General features: G+C 44.5%; 1 protein-coding gene across 2 annotated transcripts in view; it reads left to right on the top strand.

Moving 5' to 3' along the window:
• LOC111932915 (FRAS1-related extracellular matrix protein 1-like) overlaps positions 1-10,613 on the top strand; it is an 85,314-nt gene extending 74,701 nt beyond the window's left edge. The window contains exon 12 of one of the 2 annotated variants that reach the window (XM_086841685.1): positions 6,500-10,613. In XM_086841685.1, the coding sequence (XP_086697811.1) occupies positions 6,500-6,572 (73 nt within the window). In that variant the 3' untranslated portion in view covers positions 6,573-10,613. The remainder of the gene's footprint in view (positions 1-6,499) is intronic. The other variant, XM_086841686.1, reaches the window with a different exon arrangement.
• Positions 10,614-19,477: the final 8,864 nt, after the last annotated feature.

Below are 19,477 nucleotides of genomic sequence, written 5' to 3'. Positions count from 1 at the left end.
ATGTCCATTAATTCCTTTTTTTTAAAGATTTCATTTATTTTTACAACATGTTACTTCTTTGACTAGTTTGAGCTGCACTGAAACAATGAAGGGCAAACCCCAGATTCATGATGGTTTTTATAATATTATAGTGGCACTGGCACTGGTTTGGGAATGTCACTTATTTAAACCTGTGCAAGAGCCCCCTGTGCAGATTTCAAATGGGAATTGTGATCATGGGGTTGTGATTGCAGGCAGGGAGAATGATGGAGGAAAAGCTGTAGAAATTAAACATCAGTCTGAAAAAATCTCAACTCCAAGCACACCAGCAGCAGCTCTCCAGCCCACTCTGTTGAACTTGTCAAAATTCCCTCACCTTGATTTCATCCTGCTGGAAAAGGAGTCTTTGCAGGAGGCTGCATGTGTGCCCCTGGCTTTCCTCAGCAAGGCAAGGAGAGAGGGAATGTTGAAACTCAGCCGGTGGTTGGGAAATTGCCCCCCTCTAATACAAGCCAGACCTGTGGAAACCCTCCAGGTCTCAAAATCCCTCCTCAGCCCAAGCAGGACTTTGATGAAAAAAAGCAGAATAAAAGTGAACAGGAAGAAAGCAAGTTTAAATAAGCCCAAACAAGTAACAGCAGATTTTGAGAAAGCAAAGTGAGCAGCTGTGGGCAGCCCCAGCTGTTTCACTGCCCCAGAAAAACACCAAGAAACCATGGAAAATGTCCTGTAGTGGTTGAATGTCACAGACATCCCCAGGTCTCTGCAGCCACGTACATGTGGGCATGAGCACCATGGGCAAGGGAGGACAATGAGTAAAACTGTGAGTAGGTTTGTCAGTGAAGACTTCTAGTGGAATCAGTGTTTTGCTCAGCTTTGGGGCTTTTTGATGGCAGATTTCCCATTTTCCTGGGAAAAATCCCCATGAAGACATTGGCTGGTGGACTCCCATTTCACATCTCCAGGGCACATCAGCTCTGCTGCCCCATCTTCATCCCTGCTGGGCTCCTTCACACCCCCTGTTTGCAGCCATTTGGAGCAAAACACAAAGTCCTGTCCCCCCTTGCTCCCCTCACAGTGTTAAAACACAAACAAGGTTTTCCTTCTTTTCCAGGATGGTGCCATGGCCTTTGTGCTGCTTCCTTCCATCCCAAGGAACATCAGGAACAAAGCACTGCAGAGCTCATTTGGGCAGTGTACTGAAAGGGGCATTGCTGACACATTTGGGACCTACTCTTAGGGCACAGAAAAGACAGTTTTAGGGCCTGAAGAGGAAGGAGCAGTGGCTGGCATGTAGAACCTCTGGAGGGTACCTAATCTACATTATTATCAGGCATTTGAAAGAGGTAGTTCCTAGCTTACTTTTCACTTCAACATGGAGCAAGCCTAGAAACAAATGAGGAGCTTGTTCATTTGGACCTTGCTGAAATGAATGGCTTCCTTTATACCAGCTGCCTCTCAGAAAAGTTGAAATTTAATTAATCCCTGGCTGGAAATAATGTACAGTATTGCCTAATCTCTAATTCAGGATATCAATGCTAATGCCCAGCTTAAAGAACGAGGTTTGTTGAATGCACATCTGGAAAATTGACCACAATCCCACCAGTCTGGTGCCATTCACTGAGTGACCTCAGTGCTGCTGCTTGGGGAGAGGAATCATTTGCTGATGGTTGCTTTTGGGACTGTATTATTGTGCTGAAGCTTTGCTACAAGCCAAAAGGATGCTACAACAGTGTGAGTCCCAGCTTCTCCACCTTCCATTTCACTCCTGGCCATGTAGCCAGTTTGGCTCTTGGTGCCACATTCCCAAAGCTATTCAAAGAGGACACGTCTCTACAGGTATTGATGAGCAAGAGATCCATATAAACTTACTTTAATATAGCCTTGCTAGAAAACCAGCAGAGAAAACTTCAGGCACTGGTTACCCCCTCCCTGGGAGTCAGGTGGACATGTCAAGGTGCTGGAGCTCCTCAGAGGGGAGTGAGGCAGCTCCTGCTCGGGACTGTTGGAGCAGGATGGCCGGCACGTGTGTGCTCAGCCAGCTTTGCACTGTAAGAGGATCGGCTCCTTTTTTTGGAGCAATCAGCTGGCCCGTGTCTGTTGGGCCAATTTGGTAGCACTGAGTATTCCTGAGTATCCCCAGCACCCCTGAGCTCCTGCTGACAGCTCTGCCCTGGCTCTCTCACACACAGAGGGATGCCAAGCTCTGCCCTTCATCCTCACCCCCTGGAAACCACTCTTCTTCCTCACCCTTTGCCCTAGGCTATATTTAAAGGGCTAATCCCAAAGCTACAAATACCTTAGCTGCCGGCTTCAGGGTGGATTTTTTAACAAATGATTAAATAACCAGAGGAGAACATCACTGAGCCGCTCAAAATCCTGTAAGTGATTTCTTCCCCCCACCAGGAGGATGTAAATTGTCAGGAGTTGGGACAAGTTGATGCTTGCCAGTGTCTTTTGACAGATTTTATCTTAATTTGCATTTTCATAGGTGAGATGAGAAGCACTGGTTGGGTTTTGAATGAAAACTGTGGCAGCTTCAGTACAGAATATCCAGATACGTGCTCTGGGTTGTCATGTGCAGACTCCAACTGGAGAGGATCAAAGGAAAAGGGTCTATTTTTGGTTTTGCATCTAGTAATTACTCTGAACAAATGAGCAATGCATCTGAGAAGTAATCAGCAATCTTTTTTCAGGTTTCCATCTGGTAAAATTCTTGTAGGTGCTGTAACTTCAGAATAATTTCAACCCTGTACTTTTCACTGAAGACTCTGAAGTTGGAGTCAACCAGTGAGTGGAAGAACACAGATTTGCTGTTTTGTCACTCATGACCATTCAGAAAACTACTGAAACAACACTCCTCAAGGCTGTGAACACCTACACCCAGTAGTGCTGGATGCAGTGAGTTTTCTAAAGTTCTAGAATATCCAGATTAGAAAGGACTCACAGGATTCCAGGAGTCCAACTCCTGGAAAAGTAAAAAGGAAAGAAAGAATGAAGGACAACTGAAAGAACAGAAGAAAGAATGAATGAAGAAAGGAAGAAATGAAGAAATATTATTTTTAAAAAATGAAAGAAAAGAAAAAATATTAAATGAGTCCAACTCAAAAAAGATATTTCCTTTTTGTAACTTGTGAAGTTACACCAGGGTGAGAGTTCCCTTTGCCTCTATATCTTGTTCTGCAGTGGCAATGAAACAGCACAGTGGAGGATGGGGAGGGTTGTGAGGATGAAGGGAAGGATGCAGGAGTCAGAGTTACACTCTGGACTATTATAGTTTGTGTCCTACATGAGCTGGAGTCTTGCCATATTACAGAGTGAAACAGCACTTAAAGGGTGAAAATCCCACCACATACCCATGTAGGATGAATTAGGATAGATTTGCAGGCTGGTTCCTTGGGAGGCCAGTGGTGATTCTGGGGTGAGTTTCTCAGCTTTCTATGAAACTGAAGTCACATCATTTATGAGCAAGTTCTACCCACTGAATCGGGGTGTCACAGACCTGTGGAAAGGAGTGGGAGCAGAACAGGAGGCTTTGAAGCTGTGGCTTTTTAACATCAGTTATTGCAGAGTATTCTGTGCATCATTCATGTGCATTGAATTTAGGCTTGTTTTTGTATAAAAGAAATTGGCTGGCAAGATTGCTGTAAGTATTCCCAGCAGAGTTGTGTTGGGGGAAAAAAGATTCCTTTTCTTAATGGAAAATTTTGACTTTATAACTCAAAACTTGAAAATTTTAGCTGAAAACTGTGAGAGCCTTCCCCAGTGTGACTTCTTGTTTTCCAACAAAAATAAAATAGCAGAGATGGAAGTGGAAAGTTTCTGTTTTCAATCAGAAGGAAATTTTCCTTTCCTACCAGTTCAAATAGCTGGTAGTCTCTAGTCTAGCCTCTCTGCCAGCCCCCAGCTTCCCTGTTGCTCATGGATCAGTGTTTCCCAGGAGGCAGAGGAAGATTTGCAGAGCTGAGAAAGGTCTGTGCTTGTCCACAGCTCTTTATGAGCATGGACAATGTCACTGGAGCATTTGCAGCCACATTGCCAGGGGTCTCCTGGACACTGGTGGAGACGAGACACCTGCGGCTGTTGAAAAATAAAAATCTGTTTCCAGGCTGTGATCAGCAACAATCTGATTTTCCATGAGAAGGTGACTTTTAGGTCGAGAAATGTGGAAATAGAAACTGTTTAACCCTGTGCTGTGGAGGGATTTGAGCAATAGAAGGGGTGAGGTGGTGGCAGAACTCGGCTCACCACGGGCACCTCTCGGAGCTGGATGTCTTTGCCTGAAGGAGCCATTTGCATTTGGGGTCTGGGGCTGGAAACTGGGACTGTGCAGGCACTGACTGAGAAAAGCTCACCCTGACCTCAGAGCAGAACTGATAGGTTTGGTGGGGATGCTAAAGGAGCCCCCAGCAGTGGCCTCCCCCATCCTGGCAGTGCCACCACCACCTGTGTGTGGTGTCACTGCAGGCAAGGCACGTCCAGTGACCTTCAAAGAAATAACTGCATTAGCTGGGGATAAACTGTTCCCCACATATCCCATCTCTGGTGAAAGCCTGCCCTGTTAAATTAAACCCATTTCGTTAAGGGTTTTAAATGCTGCTTGCCCATATGCAGAATTATGTCTTTAAAGATTAAAAAATCCAATATAAACAAAATAAATCCAGGGAGCTGAATGCATGAATCATTATTTTAGTACATATTGTCCATTCTAATCTGCAGTCCAATTGTGAAGTCATTCAAAATGCTGCTTCTCAGTAATTAGCAGGAATCTAACTCCGAGCCAATTTCTGATTAAATGTGCTTAAAATCAATAAAACATCATGAGTGATTAGAGTCACGTGTGATTAGCCCTGTCGAACAAAGCAGAATAAGTTATGGCCTCACTTTAACTTGTCAAAAAACAGAACTGGGGGTGGGAATGAGGAGGAACAGCTGATATTTCTATAAAGGGTTTTTCCAGTTCTCTGCCTCTCTCTTCACTCCTTTAGAAAAGTGAAAGGATTGGTTTGTTGTCTGAAAATTACAGGCTGAAGGGGAAAGTTTGGGGTTGCTTTGGCTTCTCCCATGGGTTTGTTTAAGGATATGCTGGGAATGTTTTAATCCTGCATCACAGCTATGAAGAGTTGCCTGCTCCTGGCCTCACCTGTTCCCCAGCTCAGTCCTGACTATTTGCAGAAGGAAATGGCTGTGAGATTTTATTTATTTCTCTTTTCTAAAAGAGGCACAAAGATCTCTTCTCTCTCTCTCTGTAAAGGGAAAAATGCAATGAGATATCCCCTGTCAGTAATGAAAATAAAGAGCAACAGCTCAAGGCCAGGTGTTGATTGAGAAGCAGTAGAGGGTGAAGCTGCTGGTGAGATGCTTTCTCTCCATCCTGCTGCCATGAACCTGGGCACTCACAACACTCTTACCCCGGGGTCTCCTGGATACAAACCACCATCTCCTCCATCACTTTGGGGTCCAGAACGAGGTGCTGCTGATGGAAAGTGGCTTTTGGGCAAGCAGCTTTTGGCAGCACGTCCCCCCATCCCAGCAGCTCTGGGCTGGGGGTGGAGGCAGTGCCTGCACCCGGCTGAGATCTCACGTGGGGGCTGTGTGGGGTGGGAGAGCTTCTCTGGAGCTTGGAGTTTGGCAGGGCTCACCAGCAAAGCTTCCCTTGACGTCAGGAGATGGAGAACAACACTCATTTATAGCTACAGCTTCTTCCCTCACAGCTGTGTGGCCACATCCCCACCGGCTGGACCCTCGGAGGAAAATCCAGCTCTGAGCTGCCTCTGGATCCAGCCCTAAGAGTGATGCTGCTGGGGCTGCTCTCTTCCTTTCTCAGTCAGCACAGCAAACCCCACACCTACAACGTGCTCATGGCAGTGGGTGCAGAGGGGAGGCTTGGGAAGCATTGTCCCAAATGTATTTCTGCTGGCAGACTGTGTTTAATTGTCTTGTTTTGTGGCCTACTTGAGAGGTCATTGGTTTTTTTCAAGAGTACATCCACATGCTCATTTCCTGCTCTTGGCAAGGTTCTGGTCTTCCATCAGTGAAGCCAGATGATGTTGTTGTTGTTGTTATTATTATTATTATTATTATTATTATTATTAATTCCCAGGAAACTCCCTGTTTGCCTGTCCAATGGGACAAGGGCTTGTGATTCCATGTCACACCTGGGAGATGCAATGAGCCATCAGGGAAGGCTTGGGGAAGGACCTACAGGCACAGGGAACCTTCTTCTAGGAGGAGTCTGCTGTGATGGCAACCCCACCATCCCCAACCACCACGCCGAGCTTTGGACTGGTGTGTCTTCCAAAGGAAATGGTCTCCAAAGCCTCCAGTTCAAATGAAAATTAAAAGAAAGTTCATTAAATGGTGACTTGAATCAAAATTAGTAATACAGAAGTCAGCAACGCTAGGCTGTGCATCATGATGTGCTGATGGTGGGTCAGTGCTGCCAGCAGGGACAATGCATCTGATTTTCCCTACATCAATTTCCTCTCTTTTACAGGTTTTCTTACTGCTTTTCTTGCAGGCTGCCGGTCTTTAATGGCAAAAACAGAGCTGAAACAGAGAAGCAGATCCTCAGCAGATATTCATGGCAGTAGCTGAGTCCCAGGGTCTGCTGTGCTCTGAGAGATAAATTATCCGGCACTGACCTCCTGGATGCAGCCTCAACGTGGCACCATCTGTGCTCATCCCTGGTGCCATGGTGTGTGTGGGGAGAGCTGCTGCTTCAGGTGATGGGAGTCAGGACCATCCAACACAGGGTGCTGAATAAAACCCAGGGCTGGATGTGGGAATTACACAAATCAGCTAATTATTCCTCTCCCTGAGCCCCCTGTGCATAGTTTGGTGCCTGAGCTGGGGTTTTTTGCTTTCCTCCAAAGCAGCTGGAGATGGGATGTTGAACATGGTGTGTTATTGCTCCTAATGGTATTAAAGAAAACATCTCAAGTGCTGATTGGCATGTTTTGATTGTATGTGAGGCTAAAATGAGGGCTAGATTTGGAGCAGGGAAGACTTTCCACCAGATCAGATTAGCAGGAGATGTTGGGAGAGGGAAGCAGGGAGTTAGGGGAGCACTGAGTAGAATCTCTCTCTTGGAGTTAATTTGGCATTTTCACTGAACAACTCCCCACTACAGAAGAACAGAGCCCTTGGTGGTTCCTTTTCTCTCTTCCTTTGGTGTTACTATTTGTGGCTCTATTTATTTGTACTAAAAGCCTTAAGCTCGTTATGGCATTTTTGCAAGTGTTTCTGTGGCTTGTGTTGAGTGAGTGTGTGCAGAGCAGTTGTTCCCTGGACTTTTGGATTAATGTTTGTCATATGATTGCCTGTGATTTCATGACCTCTGTGGCTGAAGTGAGCCCTGGGGTTTTCTTATGTATGTGCAATTTAGCTTTTAATTAAGGCCTTGTTATCCAGGGAGTTGCAGCTTGGTTGGCTCGCATGCCCCAAGGTTCTCCTGGCTTGATACTGAAGTAAGGTAGCCCATATTTGGAAATATTCAGCTCATTTCTCTTGTTTCAGTTTTCCAAGCTGTTTGAATTAATCTTCAGTCTTCTCTTCCAATGTTTACTGAAGAACAGCAGTTTTTTTTAACACTCCCTTGTATCACACAGTGTGATCAGCCCAGCTCAGACAATGTGCATTCATGCTGGGGTCTGTTGTTCATTTAGCAGTCTACAAACTCCTAATGAAGTGCAGATGCACTGGGGAAGATCCTTCCTCCACGGATGAACCCTGGATGGGGATGTGCTGAGGAGCCAATTTGCAGAAACCACTTGCAAGCATTGTAGAGAGTGCAGTTTTATTTATCTTCCTATTGACTTTTTTTTTTTTTTTTTCTTTTGCTAAATGGCTCATCAGGTCCCTGTGTATAAATCTTAAAATGTATATTATACCTGGGCATAAAATCTGTCTTTTTGTGGGAACATGAGTGATTTCTGTTGGTGCAGGTGCTCAGGGCTGCCTTGTGTGCACAGAACTGATTTCCAGAGTGGACTTCTTTGCATTCTCAGCTGTCTCTAGGATACCCAAAGAACTGGGAGCTTTGACAGATGCCTGGCTGCAGATTCATTCCAGGTGACTGGAGCAGATAGGTACCAGACTCTTTCCCTTTTGCTCCTGCTGCTCCCCAAAGCAGGAATTTACTTTGACATCAAGATGCCACCACACTCAGCTGTTTTACTAAAGTAACCCAAAGATTACTATTAGCAGGTTTCCACATATCTGTGTTGGAGTCATTTAGCATAAGGGCAACTCAAGCAGGATTTTATGACTGTGGTTCAGCATGTAATTCTGGATAATCATATGCCATCTCTGTGAAGAAGTAGTAGAGGTGCCTTACACATCTGAATTTCCATCCCAGACCAATTTTGACAACCAGGAGGTGTTGAGATATTTGTAGCCAATGTTTTTATTGACAAAATGCATGTCTGTAAAATCAGGACCAAGTTCTGAGCTCAGATTTGGTGCATATTTCAATTTTTTTGTATGTTAGGTGGGCTCCAGCATCTCCATCCTGTTTTAATGGTTTTGTGTCTCGTTCTTGGAGAGTGCTTTTTACTGATGCCTATGATTCCAGCCTCTCATTTTTCCACGAGTTCAGTGGTGAGATGTTGACCTGGGTGTTGCATTAATCTAATAATCTTTAGAAATCATTCTGGGGTGTTTAATATCTGCACGATGGCCAAACTCCGAGTTCAGTCAGTCGTAATCATCACACTGGAGCACGGTCAAGATGCAAAGTTTGGACTGGACCCTGTGGCCATCTGGTTGCAGGGAAACCAGCTGCCTCTCGAGCTAAAAATGCCCTTCATCCATCATGATAAATCTCCTTTTCTACTAAATAACCTTCATTCTGTAGCCTGCCTCCCCGTGTGTAAATGGCCATACTCTTCCAACAGGGTTGTTGATGGTATTTTAGGTTTCACGTGGCCTCTTGGGGAAAACTCAAACCAGATACCCTGGCAAAAAGTGGGGATGCATCAGCCAGACCTTGCAGAAATCCGTGACCAGGTACATGAACCTTGGTGGTGTCACCTGGGAAGGCAGGTGCCTGTGAATTGTTTGGGCCAAGGGGTGCAAAAAGGCACCTGTGAAGGGACAGGATTCTCCCAAAGGAAAGGCACATTCAGAGCACTTTCAAATTATTTTTTGTGAGGGTAGGAGTCATGCCTCCCAACACTGACTTCTCCATTGGTTGCTAATTGAGCAAAAGAGATGCTGGTGATGCTGGAATTACCCCCCACTAAGTTCAGATAAATCATGATTTAGTCCCTCATTTCTCTCCATTGATGCTAAAGGGAATCTAGAGCACCAGCTCCAATGTAGACATCAACGCTGGAGACGTCAAAAATCCCTGGAGATGCGAATCTCAGCTGGGCTGCCTCTGCCTCTAAGCTTGAATATGAGAAAAGGGAATCCAGGCTGAAATCAAAATCAGTTAGAGACATAAAACAGATGCAAAACGTCAAGAAAGACAAAAGCCACGAGATGGCCCGTGGTCCTTGGAAGCCAAGGGCACCAATCTGAAAATGAAGTAGCAAAACAAGAAAGCAGTAGAGAAAAAGGCAGACTTGGACCAGCGCAGGAGGAGAAAAATTTCAACACTGAAAGTAACAGTTTCTAAAATCCACCTTCTCTGTCCCTCCCAAAATGTAAATGCTAGTAGTTACCCCTGTGAAAATCTGGAGCAGTTTTGTGGTAGTAAGTAGCAGATTCTTGGCTACTGAAGCCTCACTGTGGCAGATGGGTTTTTTGGAAAATGACACTTGCACAGCCCAGCTGGTAACCACAGCTGAGATCTCCCTATTGGAGATCTTAGAAGTCAACGGCTGCATCAGCTTTGATTTCACTGGAAGCAGTGGCTGGGCTGCTGGAAATTGCACCCAGGTGTGAGGTGGAGAGGTCAGACTTGGCCAGCAGCTCCCAGGCTGATAACTGACCCGTTTCAGGCAATCCAGGCAATTCTCCCCGTTTACCAGGAGAAATGTCTGTGTTAACTGTGATGCTGATGGAACCTTTGGCAAATATTTTTTTGCCTTTTTAGGTGAGCTATTAAAAATGCTTCCTCCCCTGGGTTTGGGCAATATTTTTGGCTGATGGTTGGGCACGTCTCCTCGTTGCTGCCCAGGGCCCCCTGCTTGGGAAAGGCCAATCTGCTGCCATCCTGCTGCTAAACCAAGCCAGGAGCAGGCGTTTTCCACCCCCCCAGCAGGAGAGGCTGCCACTAGGAAACAATTCCCTTCTGAATCATGAGAGAAACTTGGAATATTAAACAATTTTATTGAATAAAAGGATAGTGGATTGTTTTGTCTCACATGTGGCAAAATGAAAAGCAGTCAACAATTTCCCTCAAAAGTAAACAACATAGCATAGGGCAGCTCTGCTGAGGCTGTTGTTGAAATCTTCATGCTCCCAGAAAATTTGGAAGCAATGCTATTTTCAGCTGGAGGAGGAGAAGTGTGTGGCACATCTGACCAGTTGCACTTGCCTCTGACTCAGAAACATCAGCTGGGTTTTGACTTTATTTCTGCTGAGGGCTGCGTATTGTTTCCCCACTAAAAATGACTTTGTATTTCAAATGTTTCTTGCACCGGGTCTCCCTGTACCCCACAATAAATGGAGGGACCTCCAAAGTGTTTTCAGTGTCACCTGCAAACAGATTTTTTTGTATTTTAACTTTCCCTGAGATGAAGAAAGCACAGCTTGCTTTGTACCATCTGATCTGACTGCTATTTAACCCTCCTTTTCCAATAGTTTCTGTGTTCTCAAACTTTGTCTCTAAAACTTACTTTTTGTGCCCATGCCATATGCACACCCACCTGGATGTGTTATGTGCTATGTTATGTTTTATGCTGTGCTAAGTGCTATGCACACACACCTAACCATGATGTGTTATAAGTAGAGATAGCTGTGGATTTTCCATCCTGTCATTTTCCAACTGAAAAAGTACATTCAAAAACATCATGTTTTGCTGTGGAAAAATAGAAATCCTTTCCCCCTGGATGTACAGCCCCTAAATAAAGCCATCATTGGGAAAATTGAAATTAAATATTTTGTTTGGGGATGGATGGATTGTAATTAGAGTATATATAATGTTTCAGCTAAATGTTTTCATCATTTCAACCAAGTGTTGAACTGCTCTTGCCAGTGTTGAAACCAGAGGAAGCGAGAGCCCTGGTTCAGTCCTGAACTTTCTCCAGGAAGATGAAATCTCCCTTTCCATGGGGTGCAGTGGTCATTGCACCATTAGGAGTGATGGAAGTGGCACTTGGCTGAGGCCACAGACCTATGGGAGAGGAAAAAATCCTGATTTTGAGACTGGGATTTGCTGGTTTACATCATTGCTGCCAGAGAAAGAGGCAATGCTGTGCTGCTTCTGAGGGTTTGGGTCCATGAGCTACTTCCCATTCCCTGTGGGAACACTGGAGCTGGTCTTTGGTTTGCCAAAATAGCCTTGTGTTTCTTTAGAGATGTCTAATTGCAGGGGGAAATGTCATTTTCTGCTTTAGGAGGGACTAAATAAGTGACTTTGGATGACTTCTACTGTCAGAGTCAAGCTGTTGATGAAGAAGTTGTTTGGTACATGTCTGGTCTCAGTTTATATTGATCTCTACAAAATAAAGCAAGGGAAGCACCTGTTCTTTTAAAATGTAATTATAGAAATCATTGCTGTCCAGTCAGCAGCTGGAGGACAGCACTGGTGATTCTGCTTTGCCTTCAGAACCCTAAAGCACTTTGAAACACAGAGTGATCCTGCTTCTACCTGTAGGAGTTCAGAGTTATCCTCCAAGGCAGGAGTTATTTGGATTATTTAATTTTTAATTTTAGTTGATTGGTCTGGGGGGGAGGGGGTGTTTGTTTTGTTGATTTTTTTTTCCCTATAAATAATTTTCTTTTTTCATCTAGGCATGCTTGCTGGAAAAGGAAAAGTATCTATTCCATAGCTACAGTCTTGTCTATGATCTACTTATGTCCTCTGAAAATTGTCTCAGCTTTCAGAAATGTCTATTATAGAGAAAACATAACATTACAGCTGTTTTGCAGTATTTAAAAGGCAGAAGCACCTAAACTATTGATCCCCTGACTTCTGTTTTCAATGAGTGAAAATTATCTTACAGACAGAATATTGCTGATCACCAAACAGTGCAGAATTGTTGTTTGATTCCTATTCTCTAACAGGGATGCACCAAAAATAGAAACAGCTGCATCTTTCAATTGAGTGAAATTTGAATAATGTTGCTGTGCTGGAAATAAAATGGAAAAGCCACATGGAGAGAGGGGTTTGATCTGGTAGGTGCAAATGAGACCAAATTTCAGTTTTCTGTAGCAGATCTAGTTCTAGATGTTCTGTGAGCCAATACCCACGAACATTTTAATCTGGGTTCTAGTTTCATATAAAACCTGCAACACTGGTACAAAGGTTTACCTTGCACTGCTCAAGGAATGTTCTCACCAGCAGAAGCTGGCAGTGGACAAGTATAGAGACCAGTGATTACCAGATGACCTCAGTGAGATGTTAGATCAAGAAACTAAGACAGCTGCTTTTCTTCCTTAATCCTGTTCATTTTACAGCTTTTAATAAATTTACTGACATTAGTAGAATTTTTCCTAAAGTTACAGTTTTAAAATGAGAAACTATTTCCATTTAAGAGCACCTGCAAGCTGTAATTCTGGGGGTTTATACATCTCTCTTACATAGGAATAGAAGGAAAGGAGCCCCAAAACCCAGGCCCCTCCATGATGCTGTTCTGTGCTGTCCTTGCCTGTCAGATTGAGCCTGCAGGTGTTACTTTGCATCGATGTTGGACCAGCTACAGGTCCCTGGCACGCAGCAAAGCTGTTATTTGGTAAACAAATTCTTCTGAAATTCGAGCTGAAAGCAATTTCTGCACATGAAATGGATAAACTAAGTGGCTTGGGTCTTGCAGTACCTAAATATCTTCAAAGAGCCGGGTCCTGGTGTAGGACAGATTGTGGCGATCGCCCGACACGCGGCCGTGGCACTGGTGCTCCTTGCTGTGCTCCACAGGACACAGCAGACAGAGAAACAGCTTTCCATCCTGCTGCAGTGCCTGCCAGGGCGAGTTTGTTCCTCCTTGAGTCTGCCTAGGACTGTTTGGAAGGCTTTGGAGGGCCTTTCTTACTCGGTTTGTTGTCACCCCACGGGATCACACCTGTGTTGCTCCCACCCTCCTGTTCCTCTCGGTTTCTGAGGGTCCCCAGGACATCCCAAAGGTTGTCCCTCTGCAACATTTACATCTTTCACATACTTTGGCTCATTTGTCATGTCCTTCACTTTACTCATTGCACGGTGATGCATATTTACTAATTCTAACATTTCCTCGTTAGTCATTCCCTCCAGGCCCATTAATCACTATAAATTCCCAAACGAGAGGCTGCAGTACATCGTTCCTTCCAACAGACAGCTGACACGTAGTAATTAGGCAGCTGAACATAAAAATAATGAGGCTGAGGCTCCCGCAGATCTCCTTCCCCCTCTCGGCACCTCGGGGGCAGCCTCTCTGCAGCCACCACTGCACAAGCTGCTCCCCAGCACGGATGTGCCTGTTTCCCTCTCTTTACCCCCCAAACCTGCTCTCTGATCCATTGGAGAGGTACCCAGGCATTTAGCTTTGTGACTTCTGGCGGTATTTTTCCATGCATCACATCAACACACACTGAATTATTTAATCTCTCTGCCTCCCTGTTTCCCCGTCATGCAGGGACTGGTCCAGCTCCCGTTGTTCATCTCTACCTGCTGCTCCAGAAAATCCTCGTGCCAAGCTGCCCTGCCAGTTTGCCGCAGCCTCTCTAACTCAGAGCACACTCTTGGAAATAAATGCATCTTCTCACAATGGCTTCGCTCCCTGAAATAAAGAGAGTGATTCAGGCAGGGGTTTGACTGCCATGTGCAATGCAGAATTGGTCTGAGAGACCAAAAGGCTCTTTGTGCCCAGACTAATTTCCCTGTTTTCTTGTATTCTCCCTCCTCTGCACAGTTAGGGAGCAGTTTTAAGGAGCAGTTCTGCAGTCTTTTTTCCTTTATTTTTTTTTTCTGTGGTGATCACTTTTGTTTCCTACAGAAATACCTTGGAAATGGAGTGCCCATGGAGAGGGACACAGCACCATCCACTCCAAATTACACTGCAGTGTCCAGCATCACTGGCCAAACTGGAGTTAATGAGAATTAGGAAGAAACTTCCCCTGCAGCTCTTTTTTCCCTCTCCTGCTCCTTTCTGAAGCAATGTGTCTTGGCTGCATTTGGCTTAAAAAGACCCTTGATCTGCTTTGTTTATGGTAATTTCTTTATTCCTGAGAGAGAGAGAGGGAAGGCAGCACCGAACTGATATTGTTCTGGGACTGCAGATGGGCAGATGGTTTGAAAAAACGACTGCAAGATTTCACTTGCACTCTGGGCCTGTCTTTCACATTTGGGTGCAAAGACCAAGTTTTGTCTTCTGTCACGGGGAGCCTAATTTAGATTGCTTAAAACTTGAAATCAGTTTGAAGATAAATCCCCAAGGTCAACGACTCCACAGATTTGGAGGTTAAGGAATTGAGGTTAAGAACTGACAAACGAGGAAGCCGAGGCAAGATTATGGAAATGAGGATCTGTAGCAAATTCTCTCTTGTTTCCCCCTTGTAACCTCCTAATGACATTAGTGCCTGTCTTTGACAGTCCCTTCTCAAAGGGGAACTTACTTGAGCGCTAAAGACGCTTTTATGAGTCCCAGAGACACACACAGGAAAACATGTGGGCAAATCTGCTAAGACCCAGATATGGGACACAGTCCTTAAAAGCCCTGCACCGACTTAAAAGAAATGACCTGAAATAAGGGAGACAACAAAACATAATTGGCAGCCGGGTCTCCACCACTGTATCCCCATCCCAGAGCCCGTGCTGAAAGCCAACATCCCTTTTTTACCTCCACGCCGCTGAACGTGCTCAGTTTAAAATTCAATCTTTGCATCTCCCCAGTGAGCTGGAGCACTTCTACTGTCCCTGCTCGCAGCTGTGAGGCTGTGATTCCGAGGGATTGGAGCCAACACCATAAACCAGCACCTATTAACACTGTCCAGCCCAACCCACCATATCCCCAGTCCTCAGAGCAACTTAGCCTTTTTTGTAAAGTAGTTTTTCTTGCTTATCCCAGCACTGCTTGGAGGTCACTGAACTCATTTACTCATTTACAAATTCTTTTTTAATTTTTAGTATCTCACCCTTCTTCACCAAGGAGCACTGTGTGAAGCTTGGGCTGGATTTGTCTCTGCAGGTGGTGGTTCTTTGACTAAAACACATTTTCCTGCGAGGCTGTCTCACCCAAAGCATTGCAGCTCGGTTGCTGCAAGAGAGGTTTCCTCACTGGAGTCAGTGTAACATCAAACCTTTCCTCCCGCTTTTTCTCTTGATTATCCCCTCTAAAACTACTCAGAGAGATGCCCAAGAACAGCTGGGTGGGTAGCAGGCATTTGATGAAGATGCCTTTACTTCTCCTTCAAGTTGGAGAACTGAGCCATGGTGCTCACTCCTTCTCCCCCTCATGTCTGTAGGACTTTTCTAACATTGCTGGTGAGCTCAGGCCCATTTTTAACCTGTAATTTGATGGCAGAAAACAGGGTGAATTTTCTCATTTTCTTTTAATATATTAGCCAGCTCTGGTTAATGAAAAGCTGAAAGGTAATTTTTACCTGTAGAGTGAATAACATATAGCTTTAAAGTGAAGCAAAGTATCCTTGAGGATGGTGGCATTAAATATGGATAAAAAAGGTACATGGCTGTTTGGGAAGCACCTTACCTGTCTAAAAGACCTGCCATCCTACTGATCTCAGATGGATGAATTTGTGGCCTTGTTATAAACTTCCTGATGCCTCAGCTTCCTAACCTTGAAGCATTCATTCAAACTAGCTATAGCTTTACAAATAGAATTTTTTTTTTTTTTCAGAAATAGTTTTTCCATCTGTTTGTTCCATTTTCCCATCTGTTCCTCCAGCCTCATAGTCTTGTTCAACCTGTTTACAAAGATTGCCTTTAAGTGAATATGTATGTATGTATGTATATATATATATATATATTACTCTTTTTTCTATTCCAGGACAATTGTTTCTTTCACAGTGGTTTGGTCTGTTCTTAAACTGCCTCTCTGACTGCTTCTCTGGTCACTTTTTTGGCTAATCCATTTACCTTTGCAATATACATTGCAATCCTTCAATGTGCTCGTTATGCTTTGAGGCCACCAGGAATTCTTGCCAGATGCAGGGTGATCACTGTGGCAGGGTCAGACCATGAGCTGCAGCCACATCCCAGTGAGAAAGCCAGCTCATCCCATGGATGTGGCATTCTGGTGTCCAGCTGGGTACCAGGAAGGTGAGTGACACCAGGGAATTCTAGCAGACAGCCCAGCTCTGGTGCCTATCACCACAATGTCAGTCAGTACCTGCTCAGGAGCATTTTCTGCTCTCATGACCCAGGTGAAGATGGTCTTGTAGCAGCTCCCAAGGCTCTGCTTTCACTGAAGAACCTCTAGTATCTCCTGAGTAGTGACTAGGTAGAGATTAAGGTACCTAACTCAGTCTGCAGCCTGACCAATCTGGAAAAAATTCCCTGGAATCAGCAGCCAATATTGTATTACATTTAGATCAGAAGCTGGACTGGATTTCTCTCTGTATTTGTCTGAGAGGAACAAGTAAGCACCCTCAGAGAAGGGATCATTTCTGCTACAGAGAGAGAGAGCAAACCTGTGTCTCTCCAGGCCACCCAAAAAGTGATTTTTGATTTGTCAAAATAATCCTTTAAGCAGAGGAATTGAGAGCTTGGAAGATATCCAAAAATGTGTTAATCTACACTTTTTTAATTTCTCTTTTTATGTAAGGAAGGGGGGGAACTAATAATAAGCTTGTAAATCATGTGGTTAAGTTTAAAGAAAAATGCTTTGGGAAAGTTTTCTAGCATCCTGCAAGACATTTTGTTTTTATTCCTTCTGCCTCCGCAAGACTTTTGCCTTCTACTGTTTGCCAGCAGGATTGGAAAAATTCTACTGGTCCTGTCATCGCAAGGGACGCTTGTGGAATTGTTTTATTGTTACCCTTCTCCTTCTGGTAGGATGAGATCAGTCCCTTCATTTAGCTGAAGTCAAGGCATCTTCTCTCTCATTCCAGATGTGCTATGCTCCTTGTAAACAACGAGTTCTGGGGTTATTTTGTTAAATTGTCGGGTGTTCATGAGCCTTTGAAGATTGCTGTGCTCCACCTTTCAGGTAAAAGGGCTCACAGGAAGCCTTTGGGGCAGAGAGGACCCCCGTTCCACTTTCCATGCAGGAGGATTTTCCCAGGAGGACTCACAGCACTGGCCTTCCAGACTAAAGACAGCACTGATATCTTTTAAAAGTTTATCAAGAGCATCTTGCTAGTGTTGGGGAGGAGGAGCAGCCTTCTGCAGCAGCCCCTCCTCTTGGTGTTGGCTTTATTGTAGGGTGGTCTTGTGGCCACTGAGTAGAAACGAGCTATAAATTTTCCTCCAAGGGCTGCTGTTTGGGCCACGGGATTTTAGGCACCAGAAGCCAGTTCTGCGTGTTTTATAGCAAGCCCAAGGCTTTACCTACCAGCTCAGCATGGAAAGTTTATCCATTACCAACCTGTGGTTGAGTTCCCTTTGTTCCCAGAAAACAGAGGCTCTGTGTTCACAGCTAAATCCCCCCCATCCAAGCGTTTCCTGTAACAAAACAAAAGCCTGCTAAATAGGAACGTTTCTCCCTCTGGGAAACGATGCATTCCCTCACGTTCACGGTATGCAATATTCTCTTAGTTCACTGATTTTGTTACTTTTTACAGTTCAGTTTCCATACGCTGCTGCTCATGTGTGGTGCCAATGCTGCTGGTGATGAATTTCTCGCAGAGCTGACTTGAGCAATGTCTCTCTGTAGTAATCATTTTCAGTCTCCCCAGCGTTTAGCTGAGTACATCGTCTCCAAGACCTTTCACCAAGCATCCATCAGCAAGGAGTTCAAGCTAAGCAAGACATTATCCCGTTCCAGAGGCTGAGCAAATCACATGCCTATGCTGTAACTAATTATTTCTATTGGCTGATTGGTTTTTAATGCATCTGTTTTACAGGTAAACAGATTTATCTTAGGAAGGCATAGGTAATAATGATGCTGGGTTTTTTTATTCATTGCCTTCTATCAAAGACTGAAGGGCTGGATGCTGAAATAGGTGTCATTTAAGCTGTACAGTCCCTTGATTTTTGTACCTAGGCAGAATGGGCATCTGAGATTGCTGGGAAAGATTAGGAAAGCCTGAAAAACTTGTGGAGCCTCCTAACAAGACTCCATAAATGGATGACATTAACCATGTGGTCTCCAACCCCAGCTCCTCATGAAGCTCCCCTTTATAGAATAGAACTTTTTGTAATTGTCAGATTCCCTGGAGAAGCAAATTTCTGATGCAGGGAACCCACAGCATGGATCTCACATGCAGACAGCACAAGAGCATCAGCCATTTGTGATGTTCCTCTCACCCTTCTGATCCCAGGTGAAATCTGATCGTGGATATCTTGCAGACATCTCAGCAACTGCTCTGGAAACTGTGATGCTGATTGTACAAAGGTTGTATTGCAGAAACACTCAGAAATGTCCCAGAGCACACACCCCATTGCTCAAGGAGACCCAAAAATCAGTGCTTGACCCAAAGTGCTTAAGACTGAAACACCAAAAGGGGGTAGATGGAAGCACAGGAGACAGAAAAGCTCTGTTTGCTGGTATATTTTAGATACAATCAGGGGATTGCAATAAGGGAATGGATCCTGAATAGCTATTTCAGGCTTAAAAATTTGGGAAAGGGAAGAAATTCACCAAGTCAAGGTTCTTGGAGGGAGATGTCATATATGTATGTGGTGAGGTAAAGCCATGGGCAGAGAGCACTGTCTTGTTGATATCCTCATCCACACCACTCCTGCATGCATTTCTAACTTGTTTTCAAAGAAATGTGGGTCTTAGAACAAAAAATCTATTGCTGGAGCAGCAGTGGCTGCCATCAATCTATCATGGCCAACCTTGGACACCTGAGCCAGGGTGAACCCAGCAAGTACTCACCAGTGTCCATATGTAACAGACCTGCTCAGGTGAAAGGGTGGCTCCCCCATTCCTGGACTTTTCTGCTTTGGAAAGACACTTCTTTTTCTTTCCACCACTGCCCCCAAACAAATAAAAATAAAAATAAAAATAAAAATAAAAATAAAAATAAAAATAAAAATAAAAATAAATAAAAATAAAAATAAAAATAAAAATAAAAATAAAAATAAAAATAAAAATAAAAATAAAAATAAGGGGAGCTTTCAGAGTAAATTCTACCAGGGCCAGGTTTTCCTGCCTGCCCTCCCAGGGCTGGGGGAAGGAGGAAGACCTTTACCTGCTGCTCGCTGCCGGGCAGGGGGCACCACGAAGGGAAACAGGACCCAGCCGTCTGGTGGCAGCTTTTTCGGCTGGATTTCGGCTCGCCTGCAGGG

Source organism: Cyanistes caeruleus, chromosome 9, assembly GCF_971803275.1.
Source record: "Cyanistes caeruleus chromosome 9, bCyaCae1.hap1.1, whole genome shotgun sequence".
Classification (NCBI taxonomy): domain Eukaryota; kingdom Metazoa; phylum Chordata; class Aves; order Passeriformes; family Paridae; genus Cyanistes; species Cyanistes caeruleus.
The sequence above is the reverse complement of the archived record's forward strand: the minus strand, read 5'-3'. Positions and strand labels throughout refer to the sequence as shown.